Source organism: Camelus dromedarius, chromosome 7, assembly GCF_036321535.1.
Source record: "Camelus dromedarius isolate mCamDro1 chromosome 7, mCamDro1.pat, whole genome shotgun sequence".
Lineage (NCBI taxonomy): Eukaryota > Metazoa > Chordata > Mammalia > Artiodactyla > Camelidae > Camelus > Camelus dromedarius.
Genome location: NC_087442.1, coordinates 4,238,306 through 4,264,843, shown reverse-complemented (window position 1 = coordinate 4,264,843; position 26,538 = coordinate 4,238,306). Strand labels below are relative to the sequence as shown.

Genomic DNA, 26,538 nt, shown 5'->3' with positions numbered 1-26,538 from the left:
GACTTAACTCTTAAAACTCAACAATATGAAAATAAACTGATTTTAAACTAAGCCAAAGACTTTAACAGACAAAATAGTGGAAGAAGATGTACAGATAGCAAATAAGCATATGAAAAGATGCCTGACAACATATGTTATCAGGGAGTGTAAATTAAAACAATGAGATACTACTAAATGCCTATCAGAATGGCCAAAATCTAGAACACTGACAACACCAAATGTTGGGGAGGCTGTGAAGCAACAGAAACTCTCATTCATTGCTGGTGGGGATGCAAAATGGCACAGCTACTTTGGAAAATGGTTTTACAGTCTCTCACAAAACTAAACATTCTCTCACCATATGATCCAGCAATCTTGTTCCTTGGTATTTACCCAAAGGAGCTGAAAACTTATGTCTACACAAAAATCTGCACACAAATGTTTATAGCAGCTTTATTCATAATTGCCAAGAGTTGGAAGCAACCAAGATGCCCTTCAGTGGGTGAAGAGATAAGCTGTTGTACATACATAAAATACAGTATTATTCAGCAATAAAAGAAATGAGCTATCAAGCCATGAAAAACACCTTAAATGTATATTGTTGAGCCAATCTGAAAAGGCCACATACTGTATGATTCTGATTATATGACATTTTGGAAAAGACAGAACTATGAAGACAGTAAAAAGAATGATAGTTGCCAGAGGTTAGAGGGGAAGAAAGATGAACAGGCAGGGCACAGAGGACTTTTAGGGCAGTGGAACCATCTGTATGAGACTATAATGACGGAAACATGCCATTATACATTTGTTCAAACCCATAAAATGTACAATAAGAGTGAAACCTAATGTAAACTCTGGACTCAGGGTGAAAAGAGTGTGGCAGTGTAGTTTCATCAATTGTAACAAATGTACCAGTGCTGGCAGGGAATGTTGATAACTGCGTAGGTTATGCATGTATGGGGGGCAGGAGGTGAATGGGAAATATCTATGCCTTCCACTCAGTTTTGCTGTGAATCAGTAACTGTTCTAAAAACTAAAGTCTATTTTAAAAATTATGCTAGCAGTAAACTGAAAGGATCAACGTGAACTGAATTTGTAAGCACGTGTATATACCCACACATCTAATTATTAGTGTATCACTGAAACAGACCAACATAACTAATTCTCAACAGAAATAGTATGATACACATTCTTAGATCCTAGATTTGTATCTCTAATATTGGTTTCCACTAAAAAAAAAAAACTAGGAATCCTTACAGAGTAGTCAATTTCATATCCTAGGGCACAGAGTATTAAAGATGGGCCTGAAAAATACTGTTGCCCACAAGCAATGAGCTTTGAAACATTTTGAGATGATACTAAAAAGGACTCAGAAGCCAGCCAAAAGCTAGTCAACCCACTAGCCATATTATGACAACTTGAGAAGAAAAAAAAGTGTTTAATTATAATTAGCTAAATCATAATTAACCAATTATAATTAACTAAAACAAGCCTGCAAAGCCTTGATTATAAAATGATCTCAAAGAGAAGTGGAATTTCTCTTTTCAAGTAAGTAGCACTTCATTCAAGTTGATTTTATTCATAAAGGAAAATACACACAGAACTGTCAAGGGTCACCATCTCCAAAATAAAGGCAAGATGTTCTTCCATAAAAACTTAAAGTGACCTGTGAGACTTCCTGCTACTTCCCCAATGACCACTTGAAGGATACTCATTCCAACCACTTACCCAACCTCAACACACACACACACACACACACACACACTCTCTCTCTCTCTCTCTAAAGAGTACTCACTTGAATAAATACTATTAGTTTACTACAAACCATTAAAGAAATGTGTCAAGGCATAGTTGAGGGTAAAAGAGTTTCCAATAAACCTTGGGCCTTGAGACTTCCACAGAGATGTTAGAGCCTTGCAGTCAACTGGAATGTGCTTTTAAATTGACTAGAAATTTATGGAACTCTTCTCTTTGTTTGCAAGTTGGTAATTTTAACAATTGTTCTTTCTCCTTTTCTTTATTATTCTTTTTTGCCCTATGTGTTCACTAAAGGAACTGAACAAAAGTCGTTCCAAGGACAAAGACAGAGCAAAGGCTAACACATTTGATTGCATTTAACTTTTGTACAGAAGGCCAGGATAAAAAAATATGTATGTATCATCCTGCTCCTGTTAAACCGTTTCACGAAAATTTCATTTGCTTTGACATCTCATGGGAGATGGTATGAGAAGACAGTCTATTTGTGGGGCTCTTCAGGTAAAAAAAATTAAATGTCAGAATTTTAGTTATGTGGTGATGTTCCAAGAACAAGAGTAGCCTAGGAAAATATAAGAACGCACTACTGCCTCAATTAGTAAGTCAATGTCTACTATGTGCTTGGCAGTATTAGAGGCACTGGGAATAAATCAACCAACAAGACAAATTCCTGACCTCATAAAGCTTATATTCTAGTGTGAAAGGCACACAATAAATATGTATAAACAACAAGTTTCCACTGTACAGCAAAGGGAACTACATTCGATATCTTGTAGTAACATATAATGAAAAAGAACACGAAAAGGAATATATATATATATATATATATATATATATATATACATGTATGACTGAAATTATGCTGTACACCAGAAACTGACACAACATTGTAAACTGACTATAAATAAACAAGCAAACAAACAAATAAATAAATAAGACACATGCACACAGAGGTTCACAGCAGCACTATTTACAATAGCCAAGATATGGAAACAACCTAAAAAACATGTACTATGATGTCAAAACTGCTAAATACTAGGAGGAAAAGTAAAGCAAGAGAAGAGGACAGACCACACCAAGTGCTGCTTTTCAGACAAGTTGGTAAGGAAAGGCTTCTCTGACAAGAGAGCAACTGAGTAGAGATTTGACTGAAGTAAGGGAATATATGGGAGAAAGAGGTTCCAAGCAAGGAAGACAAAAAGTACAAGTGACTGAGAAAGGAAAGGCTGGAGCCTGGAGAGTAAGGGGAAGTAGCCAAGGTCAGTAAAGCTTGAAGATCAAGGGAAGGAAAAGACTCTTACTTTGGGTTTTAAAAGATCACTCTGCTACTATGTAGAGAACAAAACTAAAATGCGTAAAGTAAGAGTATAAGCAGTGAGCCCAGCTGGGAAGCTTTGGCAGCCAGCAGTGGTGCTGGCAAGTTCTGGAGCCACAGCAGTGGAGAGGAAAAGTGTCTGAAGCCAGGACGTATTACAAAGGTAAAGCCCATATAGTATTTTCCAGTGATCATATGTTTAGCCTAAACAACACACAATGTCATTTACTGAGGCAGGAACAGTGAAAGAAGAGATTTCAGGACAACAATAAATTGTTCCACAGGAAACATTAAGTTTGAGATCCTCTTTAGACATCGAAGAGATGTTAAGAAGTAAGCTAAAGGTACTGATTGTGTTCAAAGCAAGAAAAGAGCTGGTAATACAATTTTTAGAGTTACTAGCACACAGATATATTTAAAGCAGCTAAACTGAATGAGACCACCTAATTTGTGCGAAGATGAGCAAAAGACAATGAAAGAGATCAGTGAGACAGGAAAAAGCAAGAGAATGTGGTGTCAAGAAAGTCAATTTTTTTTTTTTAAAGTTTCACTCTTAAAAGTGGTTAGCTGCGTTAAATGCTACTAAATAGTTAAGGCAGGCAAGACTGAATGGTGGTTCTGGCAACGGCTTTAGTAGAGCAGGAGGAAGAAAGCCTGACTGGAGTAGGTTCATGAGGAAATCGTCAAAAATAAGTAGCAACCTTAAGTACAGGTAACTCTTTCAAGGATTTCTGCTATATAGTTGAGCAAAGAAGCAACACAGTAGCTGAAAGAGGATACCTGATCAAGTACTTATGTTTATGAAGGGTGAAATGCAGCAAATGCTGCAGCTGATTCATCAAGAGAAGAAATTCATGATGCCGGAAACCAAGGAAAACTGAAGGCACAAAAGCCACAACAGAGGACAGGGGACAGAATCCGGGACACGGGTAGAAGAGTTGGCCTTAGATAACCTGAAACACTTTTCATCCCATTTTCACAGGAGGGAAGGTGGAATATAAGGGCAGAGATGCAAGCAGGAAAGAAAATTTGATGGTGGATGAATGTGGAATTTCTCTCCTGATTGCTTCTATTTTTCCTTTTTTCACTGAAATAATCATCAACTGAAGAATGAAAAATGAGATAGAAGAGAGAAGAGAAGGTGGTGAAAGAATTATCACTAATAAAGGGAGAGGGGATTCTAAGTAAAAGTAAAATAACTGGAGGGGAGCAATTATGACCCACTTGAGATTGACGTCATAAATTTAAAATGCCACCAGTCAGCAAGTTTATGTTTTTCTCCAGCCATTTTGGCTGCTAAAATGCAGAATTTGGGTTGTGTTATGAAGGCAAAATAGTGGGAAGATGGCAAAGGAATTTGGGGTGCATAAGAGAGTGACTACAATGACGGATCACAGGGTCTGAGCTAGTAAAGGAGGCTGACAAGTCCTATTGGTAAAAACACTGGGCTGGAGGACTCAGTTTGGTTGAAGGATTATTGTGGTGTGGATATTAGGAAAAAGTGAGCTAGAAAAAGGAGAGGTAGTAGTCAGAGGGTAGGACAGTTGAAACTGAGATTTTGAAAGTGAAACAGCAAGTGTCCTAGTGATACAATGACAAAGGCTGAAGTATCCCGATAAGAATAAGTGCCTGAGGCGGGCTGGAGAATAGGTGTTTTGAAGAAACCAAGGAGACAAGAGGTCTGCATATTGAACAGATTACTAAACTGACAATGGGAACCCTCCTACACTGTTGGTGGGAACTAAATTGGTGCAGCCACTATGGAGGACAGTACAGAGGTTCCTTTAAAAACTAAAGACAGAGTTACCACATGATCCAGCAATCCCACTCCTGGGCATATACCCAGAGAAAAATATAATTCAAAAAGATACATGCACTCCAATGTTCTTAGTAGCACTATATACAATAACCAAGACATGGAAACAACCCAAATGGCCATTAACAGATGAGTGGATAAAGAAGATGTGGTGTGTGTACACACAAACACACACACACGAATACTACCTAGCCATAAAAAATAAAACAATGCCACTTGCAGCAACATGGATGGACCTGGAGATCATCATTCTAAGTGAAGTAAGCCAGAAAGAGAAACAAAAATGCCACATGATGTCACTTATATGTGGAATTTAGGGGAAAAATGACAGAAATGAACTACTTATTTATAACTTAGATGACTGATTTTTTTTTAATATGTGTAGGCACATTTGACTGTCCACTATGAATGGATTACTATATCCTGTTGATTCTTTGTGGTTGGCTTTATTCTTTTTTTTTTTTTTTGATAACTACGTAAGTTTAAAAAGCTAAAGCTCAAAACTATTCGTACAAACAATAAGTAGTACATGTATGTAAATTAAAAATTAGAAAAATAAAATTGACAATGGGAGAAGTAGAGGAAAATAAAAAGGGAGGTGCTAAATCTTCAGAGAATGAGAGGAGTACTGAGGAAGACTGCTGCGAAGTGCAGCATAACAGGAGCTGGGGCACAGCCTGATAGCACAGGTTTAAAGGAACTTGCAAGTAATCCTTACATGGGAAATGTCACTTGAAACTACAAAAAACTTCTCATTAGAAAGTAACAGCACAAAGTACAGAACAAAATTTTAAATTAAGGGAAAAATCATAAGAAAAATACCTAGTGGGGAACTTATATAAATTCAAGTTTAAAGTAATGTGGTAATGGATGTGCACCAAAGGGTAAAAAAGCAGAATTCTGAACGTCCAAGCTTCACTCATGTCACTCTCCCTAACTAGACCCTCTGGGAAAAGGGATAAGAACTGTAGAAGAGTTGAAGGCTTTTCTAAGAACTACAGGTACATAATAGCAACACATTTGACAACTAAAAATATTTTATGGAAAACTGTATTTTAAAAAATATATCAATTTCTAACTTTTCTCTAAAAGCTATGCGACATTCTGTAAAGATCAGGAGACAACACTCAACTCCAGAGGAAAAGCCTATCACTATGTTGAAACTATTCAACAACCGTAAAAACACTGACAATGGGAGACCGCCCGTACAGAGGTACTCTGATTACGATATGAAACCGAGTCCCTTTGACACCTCATTAAATCACTTTATGTAAATTTTAGAAACTACTTTGGACAACCCATTCCGCTTCCTCTTGCAGACACACAATACGCATTAGCTTATTTAAGGCACCTCGAAGTCCAGAGCACCAGGAAGCATCTGGTCTGGTTTAACCACGCATCTCACAGTACTACTGGCTAATAGAACATAATTTTTCCCTCACATAGTACTAACACAATAAGCTTTAGACAAACACTAGATAGTTCATAAGCCAGAAATATAGTATGAGCTCTTATACTAATGGCCTGGAATTACTATTTATTCCAGTTTTAATTTTGCTTTAATAAAGTATTTATCTACAGAGATTAAATGATTTCTACTAAATCAGGGCTTTAGGGGGGAAAAGAGAACATTCAGCTTTTTCACTTTGCCATTACTTACCAAAATATTTTAGTAAATGGAAATTTTAGAATTTTAGAATAGTATGTAGATAAATGCTAAATTTGTAAATTATTATGAAAGTTTTGAAATTTTTAAGTTCAGTTTTGGTACCTGTTTCCACAGTATTTTCTGTTTCTGTTGTCTCCAGCCCATCCATGCTGTCCTCATCTTCCACTGCAGTTTTTCCTCTACTTCGAGGCCTACAAAGAAATAAGTACATATAACTAAATGTTACATTTTAAGGCTTAGAATTATACTCAACATAAAGCAGTAGTTGAAGGTACAAAGAAATAAAATAATTTAGGCAAGTTTTTCCTTCGTTTTATCATAAAAAAAGTAAACATCACACTTTATAGTCATTTTGCCTCCAAATCTAGCCTTTCTTTATATGCACATGTGGAGACAGGCCCGTATTAATATATTTGTGTCATCACAACTCACTTCTTTGAGTTATTTTAGATTTTCCTCTTTCACCAGACTTTGAGATGACTCCCTCCATCTACAGTAGTGATTTTTAACACCCAATGGGTTCTTCTCAAAGTTTGCACACCAGGTTATACCTCTAGATCTAATGAAACTGAGGAGTGATGCCCAAATGTCTGTATTTTTAAGACACTTATCCTTTAATGTAAAAAGTTATACACACCCCTGCAAACCTCAAAAACCTGGTACACGTGATTTAATCACACCTGCCTTACAAAAAGGATGCTGAATTTTAATTTATAAACACTTCACTAAAGTAAAATACATTTAAGAATCATGGTAACGTAAGATTTTTTTGACCCAATGCAATTAAAAAAAACTAAAACTAATACCTTTAAAGATTTTGAAGCCTCATAAATAAGGGATAGAAATGAGTCAAAAGAAAAGAAATTAAAAACACATAAATTAATAAAAAACAAGACATTACATATAAAAAAACTTAGACATTGACAAAGCAGTATTCATATAATTTCAGAGCTTTAAATTATTTCATTACTTAAAAAGAAAAAATACAAATGAACTCAGTATTTAGTTGAAAAACACTGAAAGAATAGAAAGCAATAAGAAATAAAGGACAATAATACGGGGGAAAAATTTAAGGCTATTTTAAACAATAGGAAACCCTTTCAATCTTTTTTTAGAAAAGGATATTAATCAATCAAAACCAATAAAAAAAGATATAAGAATTTCTTAATGATGATTATAATAAGTCCAAATGGTTTTATAAGAAAACTACTTCAAACTGTCAAAAAGTCGACCCTGCTCCCCGCAAAATTAAAAAGGAGTATCCGAACCAAAATCCTAACATATCCAAAAACTATGGATGAAAAAATTATTTAAACTTAGTAAACATAATCAGCATGCAAGTATGATTTAACAGTAGAAATCTGCCAGTGTAACACATCAAGTCGAACAGCCACAACAGCGTCATTCACGAGGGAAAGGGGGAAAGGAGGCAGAACCAAAAACGCGACGGAAAGAGTGATTAAGGCTAAGGTCTATTTTACTGTTCATGGAAAAAGGGAGAGATTATCTTTATAAAGTCCAAGTAGCCATGTTTAATTTAAAAGAAAACTTTAGAACTATCAGAGGAGAAAGAATGAGGGAAGTTTGACCAGTTCAACAGCAGGCAGAAAGCGAGAAAAATACATAATAAATAGAACATAAAATTAAAAGATTAAAAAATAAACACAAATATGAGTTTCTACTGCAAATATAAATGACTCAAACTTTGCTGTCATTATTTAATGATGAAAACAATAATTTACCAGTATAATACAATTCAACAGAACTTCAAATCACATAAAACAAACATTTACAGCACGAAGAGAAATTGATAGTTTTACAATCGTTATGGGAGAAGTAACATCCCACTCTCAGACACTGATGGACAAAGCATTATATTAAAAGCATTTTAAGCAAATATTTGGACAACACATTTAAAAAGCATCATTAGATGATTCGATCAATCCTCTTTGTGTCTGGCTCTGTTAAAATGAAGGATACAGAGGCAAACAAAACAAATCCCTGCCTTCGCTAAACTACATTCTAGTGAATGTTTGTTACTCATAAAACACATATAATATCAAGAAAATGCTACAGTAAAAATAAGGCAGATAATGAAGGACTAGCTACCTTTTTAAATAAGACATTTAAAAAACAAAGTTTATACAATAAAATTCTATCTGAGTAAGGAGATGCTTCTGCAGAGATGTGAAGTAGAAGAGGAACCAAATCATGCAGATATCTGAAGGAAGAGCGCTGCAGTGGAAGGAACCACAACACAAATTCTTAAGAAAAGAGTCTGTGAAGTGATGGTCGGGCAGCAAGGGCACACCGTAGCTGGAGCAGAGTGACAGAGGAGCAGCAAGGAGATATGAGGTCTAAGAAATTTTTTTAAAGGGGGGGCGGCAGCTAGTTTAAAAACTTGTTGACCAGTTTAACAGCTAGATACAAGAAGACAGGAAATTCTTGAAATAATCCCAACATGACTGCTACAGTTGGACGAGGATAAGAAATTAATTCACAAGGTATTATGGAGGTAGAATTTACTTTTCAACTTTCCTTTATATCCTTCATAATTATGTACACTCGCTGTTAAAGAAACTGAAACACACATGGCTTAGCTGGCTTTGTCGCTTAATCTTCCAAGCCAATGTTCTGCTCTATTCTAAGTTTCTCTCTCCACTGCCCTGACCATCACTAGCCATTATTCTGGGGGGCACAACCGGCTTTATTTCAAACTTGTTTTATCTAGTTAATATCTCAATATGTTGGTTGTCTGCATTGTGGTATTTATTAGTTAAAAATAAATTTTAATTTTTGCTTTGCTTTTTTTCTTCTTCTGATTTCTCCTATTCTCGATTTTGGCACCAATAAAACATGTGTTTTATATTCATCAGTTCATCAGAATTTTATTCATTCTAGCCAATGGATCAACTTACAAACATCATGCCACCTTTAAATTTCCCATATTTCATTCATGTCTTTTTATTGCTGCTCATTGGCTTTTGGTATGTGATCGTTCTCACTAATCAAACACTGAACTTGTTTTTTCTGAATGCAAAAAATGATGGTCATACTGTCAAACCACGTCAGTTGCCAATTTCCATACTTAAATGGTAAAACAGATGAATGTGTTTTATATTTCCATATTGTATTCAGATGTTCTCAGTTTTGGTTTTAAATAGAACTTCGAAGTCTAATTGTAAATGATAACACAAAGATTATTTTAATCTTTCTTTGGTTTTTTTCTTCTTTCTTCTATTTTCCTTTCTATCTCCTAACCCTTTCATTTTAGTTTCCTTTGTTTCATTTTGTTGCAAAGAAATATGAAGTAAAATATTACTACTAACTTTACTGGAGAAAATTTTCCACCAAAAATTCAATGTTCTTTGTTAATCTTGTAAATTAAAACTAATTTGAGTTCCTAAAATAACATAGAAGGCTTCTACCTAAAGCCACATGGGAACAAGGTTTAAAATTACCTTTAGTCATGAACAACTAGAAAATCAGACAAAATATAAGAAACGCCAGTATGAGACACTAGAAAACAGGCAGGGACATGACCGCAATCCCTGAAAGAAAGGAAACAAGGTGAACCCTACCATCGCAAAGGCTTCCTGTATGTAGTTAATTTCCAAACTGTAGCACAGAGAGGGAAGGCCATTGTGCCGAAATGAGCAGAAAGAAATCATGAGTTCAGGAACTGGAGGCGGCTAGAATCTGTGGAACAGAGTACACAACAGGAGGGAGCTGGGCACGGAAAGGGCTCCAGGAATCTGCATAAGGGTACCCTCGAGTTTTTATCTGAATACCAATCTGTATAGCTGTGGTGTAAAATCCCACGAGGCTGAACAGGAACAGCTTCCAAAGAAAGAACAATTTCAGAAGAGCTGCAATAGGAACAAGTCCCAGAGCTCCCGGAGAGCCAGGAATCAACTGTGTGCCCTCTAGCGAGAATGCCAAGACCTCAATGACTACATAACATATTCACAGAAACTAGAGCGGAACATGCCTTTAGGAATAGGGCTAAATGAAGCCTAGAACAAATGCCTAGACAACCCATGCAAGAGCTTACAAAAGTCTCAACGGAATCAAAGCGATACACAGTTAACTGGTAGCAAAAAAAAAAAAAAAAAAAAGTTTAACACTTGTTAAAGTATTAAGCAACAAAATCTAGCTTTAAGCAACAACAAAAAACCCCACAATGTGTGGCATCCAATAAAAACTTACAAGATACACCAAGCAGCCAGAAAATGAGTCACAACCAGAAGAAAAATCAAGGAAAAGAAACAATAGAGCTGATGGAAGGGACAGGCATGGCCATTAAACCAGCTATTATCAATATGCCTCATGTTTATTGAATATGGAAAACATGAATATGAGAATAATAATGAAAGATAATTTAAAATGTTAAGAAAATGGAATAGAAGTAACATCAAAAGATGACATCAAATGAAACTTTCACTTTGAAAGATTTAACATGATTAGAAATTGCAAAAGAAAAGATGACTGACCTTAAAGACACAGGGGAAAAAAGAAACTCTATCCAAAATAAAGGACAAAGTGGAAAAAAGATAAACACAGCTGCAGTGTCCTGTGGGACAATAATAACCAGTCTGATACGTGTGAGGCTGGAGTTGGAGCGAAGGGTTCAGAAAAAATGTTTAGTGAGGTAACAGCTATAAGTCTTGCAAATTGTATAATTAAAACCCCACAGATACAAGAAACACAACAAAACCACACACACACACACACACACACACACACAAGTCGATAAGGCATTTTATAGTCAATTTGCCAAAAAAAGAGTAATAAAGTCTTAAAATCAGCCCCCCAAAAAATACAGTTTACAGAGTAACAAAAATAAGAATGACTGCAAGCTTTTCATCTGAAACTATGTAAGCCAGAAGACAGTGAAACAACATACTTAAAAAGGATTAGAGGAAAATTTTTAAAAATAATAAACCTTGAATAAAACATACAGCAGAAACTAGCCTTCAAAAATAATAGTAATGTTAAAAACTTTTTCAAACAAATGCTGAACAAATTCTTCACTAAAAAAAACCTTCATTTCAAGATACGTTGAGGAAATTCTTCAGAAAAAAAAGGAAAATGATACTCAATAAAAACTTGGATCAAAATTCCTGTATGTGAAGGAATAAAGAATGATGGAAATGGTAAATACATGAGTAAATATAAAAGGCTTATTTTTAAATCTCTTTAAAAACTAACTCACTGTTCAAAGCAAAAATAATTTATTGTGGGCTTCATAATATATATGAAATTTTGATGTATGGCAACAAATGGTTCAAAACACAGGAGGGTAAAAGTGAAAATATACTGATGTATGGGTCTTACATTACATTTCAAGTGATAAAATGTTACCTGAAGGTAGATTCTGATGAATTAAAAATACATAAGGTAAATCCTAGAGCTACTCCATTGTATACACACATGTGCATGCTTAGCTTATTAGTCAAATAAAGATGAAACAGAATCCTTAAAAATATACAATTAACTCCAAAAAGGAAGGAAATGAATAAAAGGGAACAAAAAAAAGGGACTGAGAAAGAACAAATACAAAACAAAGCACAAGTAGATTTAAACTTACCCACATCAATAATTATGTTGAGTGTAAATGGTCTTAACACTACAATTAAAAAGCAAAGACGGGGGGAGGGTATGGCTTAGCGGTAGAGTGTGTGCTTAGCATTCTCAAGGTCTTGAGTTCAGTCTCCAGCACCTCCACTAAAAAGTCTATAAAATACACACTTTAAATATAAAGACATTTATAGAACAGAGACAGAAAGATATAATGTGACAACACTAAAAGAAAGCTACAGGGACTATATTATTAAAAAAAGTAAACTTGAAGTAAAGAATATTGCAAGAACTAAAAATGGACATTTCATAATGGTCAAGTGTCGATACATTAAGGAAATATTAGTCCTAAATATGTATGTACCCAATGCAACACTTCAAAAGACAGAATAATTGAAAGGAGTAATGTTCAAATCCACAATTATACTTGGATATTGCAACACCCAGCTCAATAACTGATATAGGTACACACAAAACTCAGTAAAAAGAAGACTTAAAGACTACTACCAATGACATGGAGCTAACTGACGTTTATGGAACAAACACCCCACCTAATGGCAACAGCATTTCTACTCTTTTCAAGCATACGATCCCAAGAATAAGCCATATTACAGAAGTTAAAACAAAGTTCAACAAAATTTTTTTAATTGAAGTATAGTATTTAATTGAAGTATTGTAATTTCTGGTGTACAACATTGTGATTCAGTTATGCATATATACATATGTATATTCCTTTTCATATTCTTTTCCATTATAGGCTATTACAAGATATTGAATATAGTTCCTTTGTTGACTATAGTCCCCTGTGTACAAATTTTAAAAGACTGAAATCACACAGAACATGTTCTCTGTCCTGGAAACAAACAAAAAAGATATATGCAATCACCTCAAATATTCAGTAAAAAATAAAAGAACAATTTTAAATATCCCATTAGTCAAGAAAAAAATGACAAGGAAATTTTAAAATAGCTTGAACTAAATGCAAATTAAAGCACACATTGCAAAATTTGTAAGATTCAGGTATGTAGTGAATGCAAGGAAATTTAGTTTTAAATAGTTATATAAGAGGCAAGACGGGAGTAAGGGATTAAGAGGTACAAACTACTATGTATAAAATAAATAAGCTACAAGGGTACATAGTACAACAAAGAAGATAGCCTATATTTTATTAAAACTATAAATGTAATATAATCTTTAAAAACTGAATCAATTGTCAGTCACCATGTTTTACACCTGAAACTTATGTAATATTGAATCAACCATAGTAAAAATAAACAGTAAAAAATAATTGTATCAGAAAAAAAGACAGATCTCAACTCTAACTGTAATCAGGTCTCCACTTCTAAGAAATTTAAGAAATGAAAGTGAAATCAAGCCTGTAATAAGAAGGGAAGAAATAATAAAGAGCAGAAATCAATGATACACAAACACAGTAATAATTGAGAAGTTTTTAAAAATCAATAAAACCAAAAGACAGTTCTTTGGAAGAATAAAATGACTCTCCAACAAAAATGACAAGAGAAAAGGAAAAAGAAAAACAAAACTATCAACAGAAATATTAAAAGAGGGGTTATTACCAGAAAGACTACAAACATTAAAAGGATGAGAAAATATTAAAAATAATTTTATGTCAATACATTAGCAACTTAGATTAAATGGACCAAAATCTTTGCGAGGGACAAATTACCAAAAATGACTTAAGAATAGAAATAAAAAATTTGCATAACCCAATGTCTATTTCAAAACTTGAATTTGTAAATATAAACCTTCATACAAGGAAAATCCCAGAAAGCTTTACTGATGAACTCTATCCAACTTTTTTTAAAGAAATAATACGAACTCTACACTATCTTCAGTAAGTAGTGGTGGTAGGTGTACTTTCCAACTTACTCGACGAGGCTAACATTACACTGACAGCAAAATCAAAGACATGTAAAACCAATATTCGTATGTCTTAAACACAGACCTGTTCTAGAGAATAAAAAAGGAAGACTCTACCAACCATTTTTTGTAAATATTACAACTGTTATACCAAATCAAAACTAAAGTAATAAAAGAAAATAAAATCACAGCCTATTTTCACTTTAAAAACACACATAAAAATCCCAAACAGAAGATTATCAAGGGGTTCTAGTTCTAAATAAGATGGAGGAATATATGCCAAACTTTTTCTCTTACTGAATGCAAGTGTAAAACATGTAAATAATACATTAAACTACTATTTGAGTTTCCTTAAAAACATATAACAGCAGGTTGTTCAGTAATAGACATCAAAACTCAAAGTACTAGCAAAGTATCACTAAGTTTACTCCTATTTTTACCTCTCCAGTATCCCCTGGCCTGAACTCAAAGAAGTCTGAAACACACGAGTGCTGAGGTGCAGCAAGAGGGCTGGCTTAAACTGACCAATGACAACCTGCTCACAGCTGGACCTGATCCTAATTAGTATAACAAAACCTTTCAGAACTGAGCTAACAGACCTCTGGCCAGGCCCCAGACTGAACACTTGGTACTGCACACACAGTACAGATACAAACAGCCCTGCAAAGGCTTTCAAAGCTAACTGACCTCACTACAGCCCACAGAAGGCTGGCTGAAACCTGTAGCTTATGCCTACAGAGCCAAGTGCCAGCTAAATCAAAAATACCAACATTCTCCATAAAACATTTAGAAACCAGAGTTTTATAATACTCAAAATGTTCAGAAACCAATCTAAAATTACTTGATACTCAAAGAACTACAAAAATATCAAATCACATGAAAAAATACAATGAGCAAAAGAAAAGCCAATGATAAAATGACACGAGGTTGGAATTATCTGACGAGCACTTTAAAGCAGCTACTGTAAAATTTTCAAATGAGCAATTTTGGACACTCTTAAAACAGAAAGTATCAGCAAGGAAAGAAAAGATACAAAGAACCAAGTGGAAATTTTAGAAATAAAATTTACAAAAACCAAAATAAAAGGTTCACCAGAAATAAATAACACATGGTGGTCCTAAATCAAAGCAAATTAACAATTGCATTAAACATAAGTGGTCAAACACTCCAATTAAAATAGAGATTGCCACAATAGAATAAAAAACATGACCTAACTATATGCTGTTTACATAAAACTGAAATCAAATAAAATGACATATTTAAGGAAACGGACATACCATGAAACACTAACCAAAATTATGCTTGAATGGATATGCTACTATCATACACAGCAGACTCAAAAAAAAAAAAACAGGGGAAAAGAAGGACATTAAATATTGATAAAAGGGTCAATTCACCAACAACACATAATTCTAATTCTAAATGTTTATGTACCTAACAACATAGCTTCAAAAAAAATGAAGCAAACTCCTATCACAAAAAAAACCCCTTAAAACACATTACTCTCACTGAATCCTCTTAACTATCCTGCTCAAGTAGGCATTATTGTTCCCATTTTACAGATAACCAAATTAAAATTAAGAAAGGTTAAGTAACTTACCCAAAGTCACTTTTAGAGCCAAACTGTAGTGAGGCCAACATACTGGGGAGAAGACCCAGGAACACCCCTGCTGAGGTCTGCTTCTCCTCAATTTCAATTAAAAAAAAAATTACAGGGGATGGGGGAGCTAGCTGTCTAGGGCTAGTGCCTATATTTGCTACCAAAAATCATAACTTTAGTCAGAACTCCATTACTTGGCCCCTTACACATCAAAGTAGGCAAAGGAAAACATCGTACAAGCTCAAGTCCATCTCTCCCCTAAGCGTCTCAGATTTCACTCCACTGGACCAGCATCCATTAACTCACACTCTCAGAAAAACAGGAGGTTGAAAGCAGGGACCATGAACAGGTGTTTGTATACCCATGTTCGCAGCAGCTTTAATCCCTCTAGGACCTCATTCCCGTGATTCTTCAACCTTACAAGATCTGCCAGCTCATCTCCCTACCACTTCTCAGGGTCTAGCTAAGAGGTGGCTGTAATGCAGCAGTTAGAAGCATGGAGAGCCAGGCTGCCTAGATTAAAAGGTTAATCATCAGCTGTATGATTTGTTTAAACTCAGGACCTCAATCTCCTCATCTGTAAAGTGGTATAAAAGCACTACCCCCTCAGGATTACTTTGAGGATTAAACGTACAGCCCCTTCAATGCCAGCTCCCCGGCAGGAACTCACTGTTAGCTGTCATCACTGTGACCCTCTCCTCGCCCCCATCTTTATTATGTCCTCTTCCAGCTTGGATCCCATGGTCAGCAATGATTATCATTCAGTTACACAGACCTTCAATATTTTCTGCCTTCATTTCATTCCATTATATCTGCCTGGCAAAACCGCTACCCATTCTGGCCCATGAATTCAAGCTGAGGGAAAAAGACAGCCAAGCTGCTGGTTTCACTCTGTACGTCTAACCTCACACCTCAAGCAGCCCTCACTGCTGTCCAGCAAGCTCCATTTCATCAGTTTACTCTCCAGTTCCCGTAGTTATTTATTTCATACTTCCTTGTCTTCAAACATTTAAGACTCTCTCCATTCCCCACCCTTCAGTTGATAGAATTTGCTTATTTCAATGGAAAAACAGAGGTAGTCAGAAGAGTTTCCATATCCTCCTCTACCAAATCCTCCAATTTTCCTGAATTTTTCCCCATATACTCTACCTTGCCTCCTATTACACAGACTACCTGTGTGCCTAGCTGACACCAATCCCTCTACCTGTGCTCCTGATCACATCCACTTTCCTGTTCATGAGCTTTGCACCTACAGTTAGTTGTCCATTTCCTCTCCTAGATTACCTACCAATCTTTCCAACTCTGAAAATCAACCCCATCAGTATACAAATTTATTGCAACAATCTTCTAAAAAAAAAGAAAACCCTCTCTGGACTCCACATCCTCTCCCAGCTGCTGCTCCTTCTCTGCACCACCCCCATAACAACACTCCTTGAAACAGTTCTGTACCCTGTTCTCCACTTCAGCTCCATGTTCTCTGTCTGAATGTCCTTCCCCACATCCCACTGAAACGGCCGGGATCAACGTGACTCATCCGCAGGGTGGCATACAACTGGGTTTGCCAGGACAGCATCAGTTTAGGTCTGTCATACTCACATAATGATTGTGCTCCTGTCACATTCAAAGGTGTCTTGCTTTGATCAATAAATTACCTAATTAGTCTACCAAGGACCTACAACTTGCCAATTCCAGTGGGCAATCCTCAATCTGTCAGACGCGCCTAAGACCTGTGATCATTTTCTCCACAGCTTCTCGGACATAACACTCCTAATTCTCCTACCACACTGGCTGCTCCTTCTCACTTTCTTTGCTGGTTCCTCTTCCTCTTTATTGACCTCTAAATGGTAGCGTGTCCAGGACTTTGTCATTAAACCTCTTCTCTACATACAAAGGCTTCTTCCCTGTGCAACCTCAACCACTTCCTTTGCATATATTCTGTTAACTCCTAAGTTCCTCCATTCCCTACCTCTCCACTGAATTGTAACTGTCTGCTCAACATCGCCACTTGGTGTCAAATAAGCATCTTTAAGTTAACATATCAAAAGCAAAATTTGATTCCATACCCTCCCCTCTGAAATTTGTTTGTTCCAATGTTTCTCACCTCAGTCAACAGTGGTACCCATCACCTGAGTAGCTCAGCTCTGTAACTTTAGATCCCCTGCTCTCATATGCCAAATATCCAATCAGCACTACCTTCAAGACATCCAGGTATCTCGCACTTTTCAAAAGCTCACTTAACGCCACTTTGTTTTTACAAGAGACCTATATTACTACCTGTTTCAACTAACCAAAAGAAATATGAAGAGGATTTTCACTTTTATCCAAATAAAGGTAACTACTTCTTTGCTTTATGCCATTTTGGCTTACAAAAGGTTTCATAAGAACACTCTCTTCAGATAGCAGGAGAAACCTGTATTCCAAATGTGCAAACTTCTCACCAGGGGCAACAGCTAAAAGCCTAATGTCAGCATCATTCTTTTTGTTACTATTACAACTGGGAATCATACAACTAACCTTTATTGAGCATTTAGTATGTAAGAGGCACTGTTCTATTACCATCTCTATTTTACAGATGAACAAAATGAAGATAATGGATACCTCAAATTTACAGGTCTAGCTCCACAGCCAACATTCTTTCCCACTGGCTATATCACAATCAGTGGTCTCCCTGTGCCCACTCTCACCGGCCAAGAGGTTCTCCAAATAATTCTGAATGATCTTTTTAAACATTAAGTCAAATCAGGTCACTCTCTTCCTCTCAATCCTCCAATGGTTTCTCATCGCACCTACACTAAAATCCAAAGTCTTACATGTCCTACAAGGCCCTACCTGATGTGGCTATCCTGGTTACCTCTGATCTCATATGTAATCACTCTCCTCCTTACACACCGCCATCCTCGCACTTGCCTGAACACAACTAAGATGTTCCAATTCAGGGCCTTCGCATTTATTGATTCCTCTGCCTGGAACACCTCTCCCAGATACTCACAGGCTTCTTTTCATTCAGGTTTCCACTGAAATGTCACATCCTCAGAGAGGACTTTTCTTAACAGCAAATCCACAAAATAGGGCCTGTCACTTGCTATCCATTTCCCTGCTTCATTCTTCTTTGTGTCCCATGTTACATTGTATTTGTTATTTTATTAATCTGGCTCTTAAAATAGAATGTAATCTCCATGAGGCCTGGAATTTTGTTCTAGCCACTACTGCACTCTGCACACCTACGAGCACCAGACATTTCACAGTCACTCAGTATGTGCTTTGTTGAATGAATACAATGGCTCTACAACTCAGGAGGAAAAATACAGATTTAATAACTAGAATTGAGGTAACTATCTAACCATTCCATAGATAAGCAAGTTATACTTCTGCTTCCCATTGAATGGAAAAATAAAATTTCTGGGGGAGGGTAATAGCTCAGTGGTAGAGAATGTGCTTAGCATGCACGAGAGACGAACCTAACAGGGAATGGGACAAAGAATACAAACAAGAAATTCATAAACAAAATGAACTGATCCATAAAACATGAAGTGTTCAACCTCACCTAGTAATCAAGGAAATCAAACAATCAAATGAAAAATGAATAGCACAGATCACACTCAGTGATCACAGGAGTACAGGAGAGACAAAGACTCACACACAACAGCTGGCAAGGTTGTAAATGGTACAGCATATACTGGAAGGCAATTTAGCAACATCTATCCAAATATGAAATATGCACATGTGATCTATCAATTTCACATCTAGAAATCTATCCTACCTCATGTGCATAAATACATAGGTAATAAATATAGATACATACAAGGATGTTCACTACAGCACAAACAACATAAAAGCTGACCAAGGGAATGTTCAAAGTGTGCTCTACCCATTCAATGATCTGCAGTTTCTGGTCACTACAAACAATGAGGCAGATCTTCTTGTACTAAAATAGAAAGATCTCCAAGACATAGTTTCACAAGGGAAAAAGTACATTATAGAATATATATAAGCCTATGAATCTGTATAAGTATATACAAATGTACAAATATGCATGTATGTTTTATAAGCAGTTATTTGCATACACATAACAAGATATGCAGCAAACTATCTAGAATGATACACACCAAAATGATACCAGTGGTTTCCTCTTGAGAGATGAAGGAAAATTGAGGGCCAAGGAATGGTCTTTAATTTTTCACTCCCTACAAGTTTTTTATAAAGAGCACATATTCATCTATACTTTAATAATCAGGGGAGAAGTTTAAAGATATTTTCCTTGGGAACCACTGGAAGAGAGCTTTATTTTTTATGCCCTAGTAGTTCAGGGATCATTTTTTATCGCCTTCAAATAGTAAACCTTCCAACCATTATACAGCTAATGGACCTAATGATACTTTTTAAGGAGTCACATGAGAAATAAAGGGATAATGTTTAGAGTTTATTCATAACAGTTAGAAATGTCCCTGTGATTAAAGCCATTCCTACTTTTCAACCTCTGATAATTCTATTACTGAGTCCTTATAATGCCCAGACCATCTAGAAACTGAAAATTTATGCCAATTATTATTCGGATTATAAAATAAAATTAAAAAATCCTTGTGATCACTTTCTTCAGTAACTTGATTTATATCTAATGTATGTGATTATGTCCATATACATACATATACACATGCAGTAAAGATCAAGCGCAGTATTATTCCTCTATGGTCAGAATATAATTTGACCCTTAAGCCATCAAAAAAAAGTCACTTACTAGATAACATTAAATATTTTTTCTTAAAAATACTACTAATACAGTAATTTTTATGAGGACAAATTCTTAATAGAAAGTCAAAGAATAGTCATTTTAAACACAATAAAATGGTCTTTAAACATGAGACAGTCAACCGAACAATTTTAGAAATGGAAATTAAAGCAAGGAGGTACCATTCTACATATCAAATTAGCAAAGAGTGGTAACACCCTCAGCTAGGCAAGTTACAGGAAAACAAGACACTAGTAGGAGTGCAAATTGTACAACCATACCAAAAATATCCTAAATACAGGACCTAAACAAAGCTCTTTAGTCTCATATGTCAACAACGGTTTTGAAAGAAAATTATAAAGACTAAACCACATAAGTAATTGTCAAAGTAAATTTACGTAGCAATAAGGTCATTATAGCCAAAGCAAAGAAAAATCAAAAGTAGCCATATTCCCATTAGATTGCCAGTAATCATCACAGCAGCTCAAAACTTGCATCATCAATTAAACTGGCATCATCCTTTCTTTCTACATAAGTGTAAGCTCTCTACAGTCAGGGGTACGTACCACTGATAATTACATACAGTAGCAACTATAGGTGTAACCAGAACATTTGGAGTGAGGAGGAAGTATGATTACCACATGGATAAAAATAAAATTTTCTAAGAAATACCTGAAGAAATCATTTTTAACACTGTTGTTTCATTTTACCACTCTGCAATCAAAGAATTTAGAGTGGTACAGAATTCTGCAATGATGGATGGTTGTGAAGTTTAAACATTTGTTAAGAATGGCAGTTCAAAATAAAGACAAGAAAAACACAGGAAGTAGTCCAGGCAAAGATTAATTTTTCAGAAGGTCCCTGAATTTAAAAATAATTACAAACTCTAACATCCATTTTGTTTACCAGAAATTTACTTTTAAATAAGGTGCCTTGGTGGGAGGAGTATATGGGAACTGTACTTTCTGTGCAATTCTATAAACCTAAAAAATTAAGTCTTTTTTTTTTAATGTATTGATCCATTAAAAACAAATCTTCCCTGTGTTCTAGTAACTATTTTCAAAACAATGTTTTTCAGTGAAATAGGAGGACAGGATAAAGGAAAGTACTAAAATTACGGGGAAGGGAAATTTATTTACAGAGTATCAAGAATCAAAACTGTACCAAATTTCTCAACAGAAATATTGTAAGTAGAAAACAATTAAAATAAAAACAAACATGGAAAGGGTGGAAAGTATTTGACAAATACTAAGCATAAAATAAGGTGGTAGAAATCCAAACATGTATCAATAACTATAAAACATGTAAATGAAATAAAGTCTCCAGCAGAAAGACAAAAATTATCAGAATAGATTTATAAACAAAACACAGTTTTTAAAGCTATGAAGAGATATCTAAACATAAAGGCAAAGAATAGTCAGAAAATAGTGGAAAAGACTGAAAAGGTGTTCAATTTTATAATCAGAAAAATGAAACCTAAAACAATATTAAAAGGTATTTCTTATCTACTATATTGGAAATGTTTAAAATCTGTTAATATCAAGAGGTGGTAAGAAACCAAAGCAACGGGGACTTTTAGACTAAATAAGGAGGGTGTGAACTGGTTCAGTCATTCTGAAAAACACTCAGTGGTACCCAGTAAAGTTGACATATGTGTATACCACATTTGCACTGGCATGGTTTTTAATCATGACTGAGAGTAAGAAACATATTTCAAACTGTGACCACATACACACCCACAGAATACTATACAGAAGTAAAACTATCTTTCAAAGAAGAGGGCAGTTGTTTGGAAAAACAAAACAGAGATTTTTGCACCACCAAAAGACACCAAGCAATTAAATTCTAAAGTTTCAGGAACAAGGAAAGTTCTCCCAGTAGGAAAATTTGAGATGTATCAGAGAACGATAAGGAAAGAAAAAGTAAACTTGCCAGTATTTCTAAACAAAACTGACTGTATGAAAGAAGACTAATATTAATGTCTGATTTACGGGGTTACAAGAGTTATATTTAAAGCAGTAAGATGACGGACCAGAGGAGCAGTAAGTCAGGAGGCTGGGTGATCAGCAGTAAAGCATTTTAAACTTGCTATTGTTCAGAAGTAAGGTGAATTACTGATTCTGCTACAGCTTAAATATTTATGCTAATATTTCTAGGAAAGACAGAAAAACAATACATATTGAATGTATACCTACCAAAGGGGAAGAGTGAAAACAAGATGGAACACGGAAAAATATCTCAATCCAGAAGTGAAAATGAATAAACTGCAGTTATGAAAATGAACACAGATGAATCACACCAAAGGATAAAGGCAAGTTTGTACAGAAGACTGTACACAGTATACACAGTATGATTCCATTAACATAAAGTTTTAAGGCAGGCAAATCTAAACACATACAGGGATACAGACAAATGTGGTTTTTTAAAAACTATAAAGAGAACCAAGGAACAATTAAAAACAAAACTTCAGCGTGATTACCCTGGAGAAGAAGTGTGGTCAGGGAGAGGCATTTAGGGGACTTCAAAGAAAGTTGGGTAATATCCTTTTTCTTAAACTGTAAGGTAGGTACACAAAAACTTGTTATTTTTGAAACTAAACTATATGTAATTGTAAATAAAATTACATATAGAAGAATATGAAATTTCACAATTTAAAAACTTAAAATCCCCCTCCACTCCAAATATCCCAGATTCCTCCAGTCCTTAGTTACAGACTTCTAAAATGTCCTTGACTACACATCTCCTCTTCCCCGAAGGCAGTACCATTAATTAGGTCCTACCTTGACATCTCTTTTACAGATGCCTTTCATTATTACTAAAACTGTGATGTATTAATTAACTATTCCAATTTTCTTTTTACTTTTTTGTTTCCTCTCTAGACTGTATGCTCTCTAAGGCAGACCTATTTTCTTTTGGGCTTCCTGCCCTGCCCAGAATCTGCTAGAACCTTTCTTTGTACAAAGTAGATATTCAGATATTTATTCATTTTTGTACTCAACTCTAGACTTACATCTGCATATACCAGGATATTTACTTCCCAGACTCATGTTCCTTAAAGAGTTAACATGAAACAATAATTATGAACCATGCAACCCAATTAATTAGGAAACAAGTCTGAATACTTTCCTCCCTCTGAAATAAATTATTTTCCTTAGTGATTTAAGTCAGAAGTCCTGGGTTTTTTAGGGACAGCATCTTAATTTTTCTGTGCTCTATTTTCAACTTCAGTGACATAGAATACGAAGTCTCTTACCTCCTTTAAAAATTTACAAGGAATCAAAGAAACTTCTTCTCAACTCTTCCCAGCCTTCCCAGACCAGCTTTGGAGAGACTCCACACACTGCCTTTCTCCACCTCCTCATCTCCCATTCATCCCTCAATAAGGCCCTCACTACACCAATGAAACTTTTTTTCCAAGGCCACTTTTTGAGCAGTTTCTAAACTCCATCTTCCCATTCTTTCAGATGAACCAGTTTTCCCAAGACACTGTACAGATGTTTAAAAAAAAAACAAAAACCCAGTGACATACTGAAGTATTTACTGATAACTGAAATCTAGAATCAAAATCACAGGGAAAGGAAGGTGAGAGGAGGTGAGAGAAGAGCGGGGAGGAGTGATGCACAGATGCAACAAGACTGACCACAAGGAGACAGCTGTCAAAAGTAGGCGATGGGAACACGGGTTCAATATAAAAATATCTCTACTTTTACGTAAGTTTAAAACTTCATGATAAAGTTTTTAGAAACACTTATTTACTACTCGATCATAAATGGATGACTAAAAGTGTATCTAAAGAAGCATCATAAAATCTCCATATTAGCAGGACTTGTTCAACTTGTTCCCCAATTAATGAATTCCTCCTAAAATATCCCAGACAAGACACAGAGCCTCTACTTCAATCAACACACAGCATATAACAATAACTTCCGGATGGAGATACAAGTATGAATAAGACAGTCATCAAACTTAAGGAATGTGTACGTGGGAAAGCAATAACAGAATGCCTCAAGTGCAGTGACAGCAACTCAACTATGAGAGAGATCACTTCATGAATAGTAAAGACTTCACAAAGAAGAAGAAGTAAGACTTCAGACCAGAAAATGGGAAAGGAATGAAAACGGGGGAAGGGAGGAGAGGAAAGTAATTCAGGTAGCAGGAATGGCTTACGTTGGTCGAAATGGGGGTAATATTCAGCCTTATTCAAAAGAGAACAAGGAAGTGTTGAGGGGTATGTCGGACCCACGATATGGAAAGGACTTAAATACCAAGCTGAGAAGTCTGAATAAATTTCAGCAGAGAAGCTCCAAAAGTTTTACAGCAAAAAAGCATCAGAACCAACTACACACGAGAGGAAAAACCTCAACTGTTTAATAACCCAGAGTACAAAATGAAACTGCCCCGTTCTGTGGGAGAGCAGCTTGAGTAGTCAGTCGCCACGTTTAGGGTTTTTTTATTCAAAGCCAAAATGTGATTACAACAAATATTTGCGTGCTGACTATGTGCGAGGCGCTGCTCTAGGCATGCCAGGAATTTCTGTTTATTAGTCCCAGTTCTGTCCTCTAGAGCACCGGTTCTCAACCGGGGAAGCAGGGGGGCAATTTCTGTCACTCCACCCACCAGGACAACTGGCAATGTCTGAAGACATCTGGAGTAGAGGCCAGGGATGCTGCTAAACATCTCTCAGTGCACAGCCCAGCCCCCAGCAAGGAATTAGCCAGTCCCAAACGTCAACAGGACCAAGGACGGGAAGCCCTGCCCTAAAGCGGCACACTCTGTCCACGCTCCTGAACACCGTCATACATGGTACCTCCATCTTCTCCTATTTCTATTTTACAATAGAGGCTTTTCTGTATCTTAAGAAATGCACAACACCATTTTAATAATGTGGCAAGTGAAACTAAACATACCATGAATCTAAAGATTTGATTTAAAAATGTTTACACGCTATATTTATTCTAGAATAACTTTTAGAAATAAAATTGTCTTCCTCTCTTGACATGTATTCTCAAAATCTCAGGCTAACAGCTCTGAGTAATGTTTGGTTACTCCTTTTCCTTGTGTCCCTACAGCAGTTTGTTGCCGCATTCTGCCCCCTCTCTCCACGGAGTGCTTCACATTCAGTGTATCCCTTTCTATGCCCAGTGCCCTCCTCCAAAATGCTTCACTCAGTGTTTTCTCTGAAGCTCTGGCGTCGTCTGTCCCCCTACTCCCTCCCTCGCTATCTAACCCTGCACTCTGTACCTGCTCAAAAGTCCGTAAGGTTGCCTACAACATACAAATAAAAACCCAGTGCCTAAAGCTTGGCATTCAAGACCTTCTTTCAACTGGCCACAACCCACCTTTCCAATTATTCCTCCCACTGCTCCCCTCAGGATTATCCTTTTTCAGCAAAACAAGTTATTCTGGAGCACACAAACAACCTTTCCAGATCAGAGAAACCAAAAGCCACTCAGGCTTCATTCAGACAGAAGATAAGCTTTCAACTCAGAATAGCCATCAGAGATCAATTTATTGGGAATCTTGGTCTACCCATAGCTCTTTTTTATGAGAAGGAGCCAACCCCTTGGGCTCGCTGTCCTTATTTAGAACATCCCCTGTTCACCTTTCCACCTCCCACTTTAGGCTTCAGATTTACCAGCTTTTTAAACAATTCTCCAACTGCCCTAACACAGAGGCGTCTCTCCCACCACCACCTGCCCGCCCCCCATACCTGCGGTTCTCAAGCCATTTGGCAAATCACGTGTCACTTCATTTCCATTAGTTCTCTTTTATATTCAGATAGCTAAAGTTGTGACTGAGCATCTGCAAGCTGAATGAGGGCCAAAGGGTTATTCGCATTCCCAAACCAATCTTCAATCCTCTTTATTTTTTTCCTTCCAGTGTTATTGAGATATCACTGACACACAGCACTTAAGGGAGCACGATACCTCCAGCTCTGTTCTTTCTCAAGATCGTTTTGGCTATTCAGGGTCTTCTGTGTCTCCATACAAATTCTAGAATTATTTGTTCTAGTTCCGTGGAAAATGCCATTGGTATTTTGATAGGGGTTGTACTGAATCTGCAGAGTGCCTTGGGTGGTACAGTCATTTTAACAATATTCTTTCAATCCACGATGAGCATGGTCTAGCCTCCCACTTGTTAATGTCATTTTCAGTTTCTCTCATCAGTATCTTACTGTTTTCCGAGTACAGGTCTTTTACCTTCACAGTTAGACTTA

General features: G+C 36.1%; 1 protein-coding gene across 19 annotated transcripts in view; it reads right to left on the bottom strand.

Moving 5' to 3' along the window:
* Nucleotides 1-26,538, bottom strand: part of KMT2C (lysine methyltransferase 2C) — a 237,278-nt gene that overhangs the window by 167,469 nt on the left and 43,271 nt on the right. For all 19 annotated transcript variants that reach the window (XR_004137992.2, XM_064487184.1, XM_064487185.1 and 16 more), the window contains one exon: nucleotides 6,637-6,725. Coding sequence is in view for 18 of the 19 variants with exons in the window: in XM_064487184.1 (XP_064343254.1) it covers nucleotides 6,637-6,725 (89 nt within the window). In the remaining variant the exon portion in view is untranslated. The remainder of the gene's footprint in view (nucleotides 1-6,636; nucleotides 6,726-26,538) is intronic.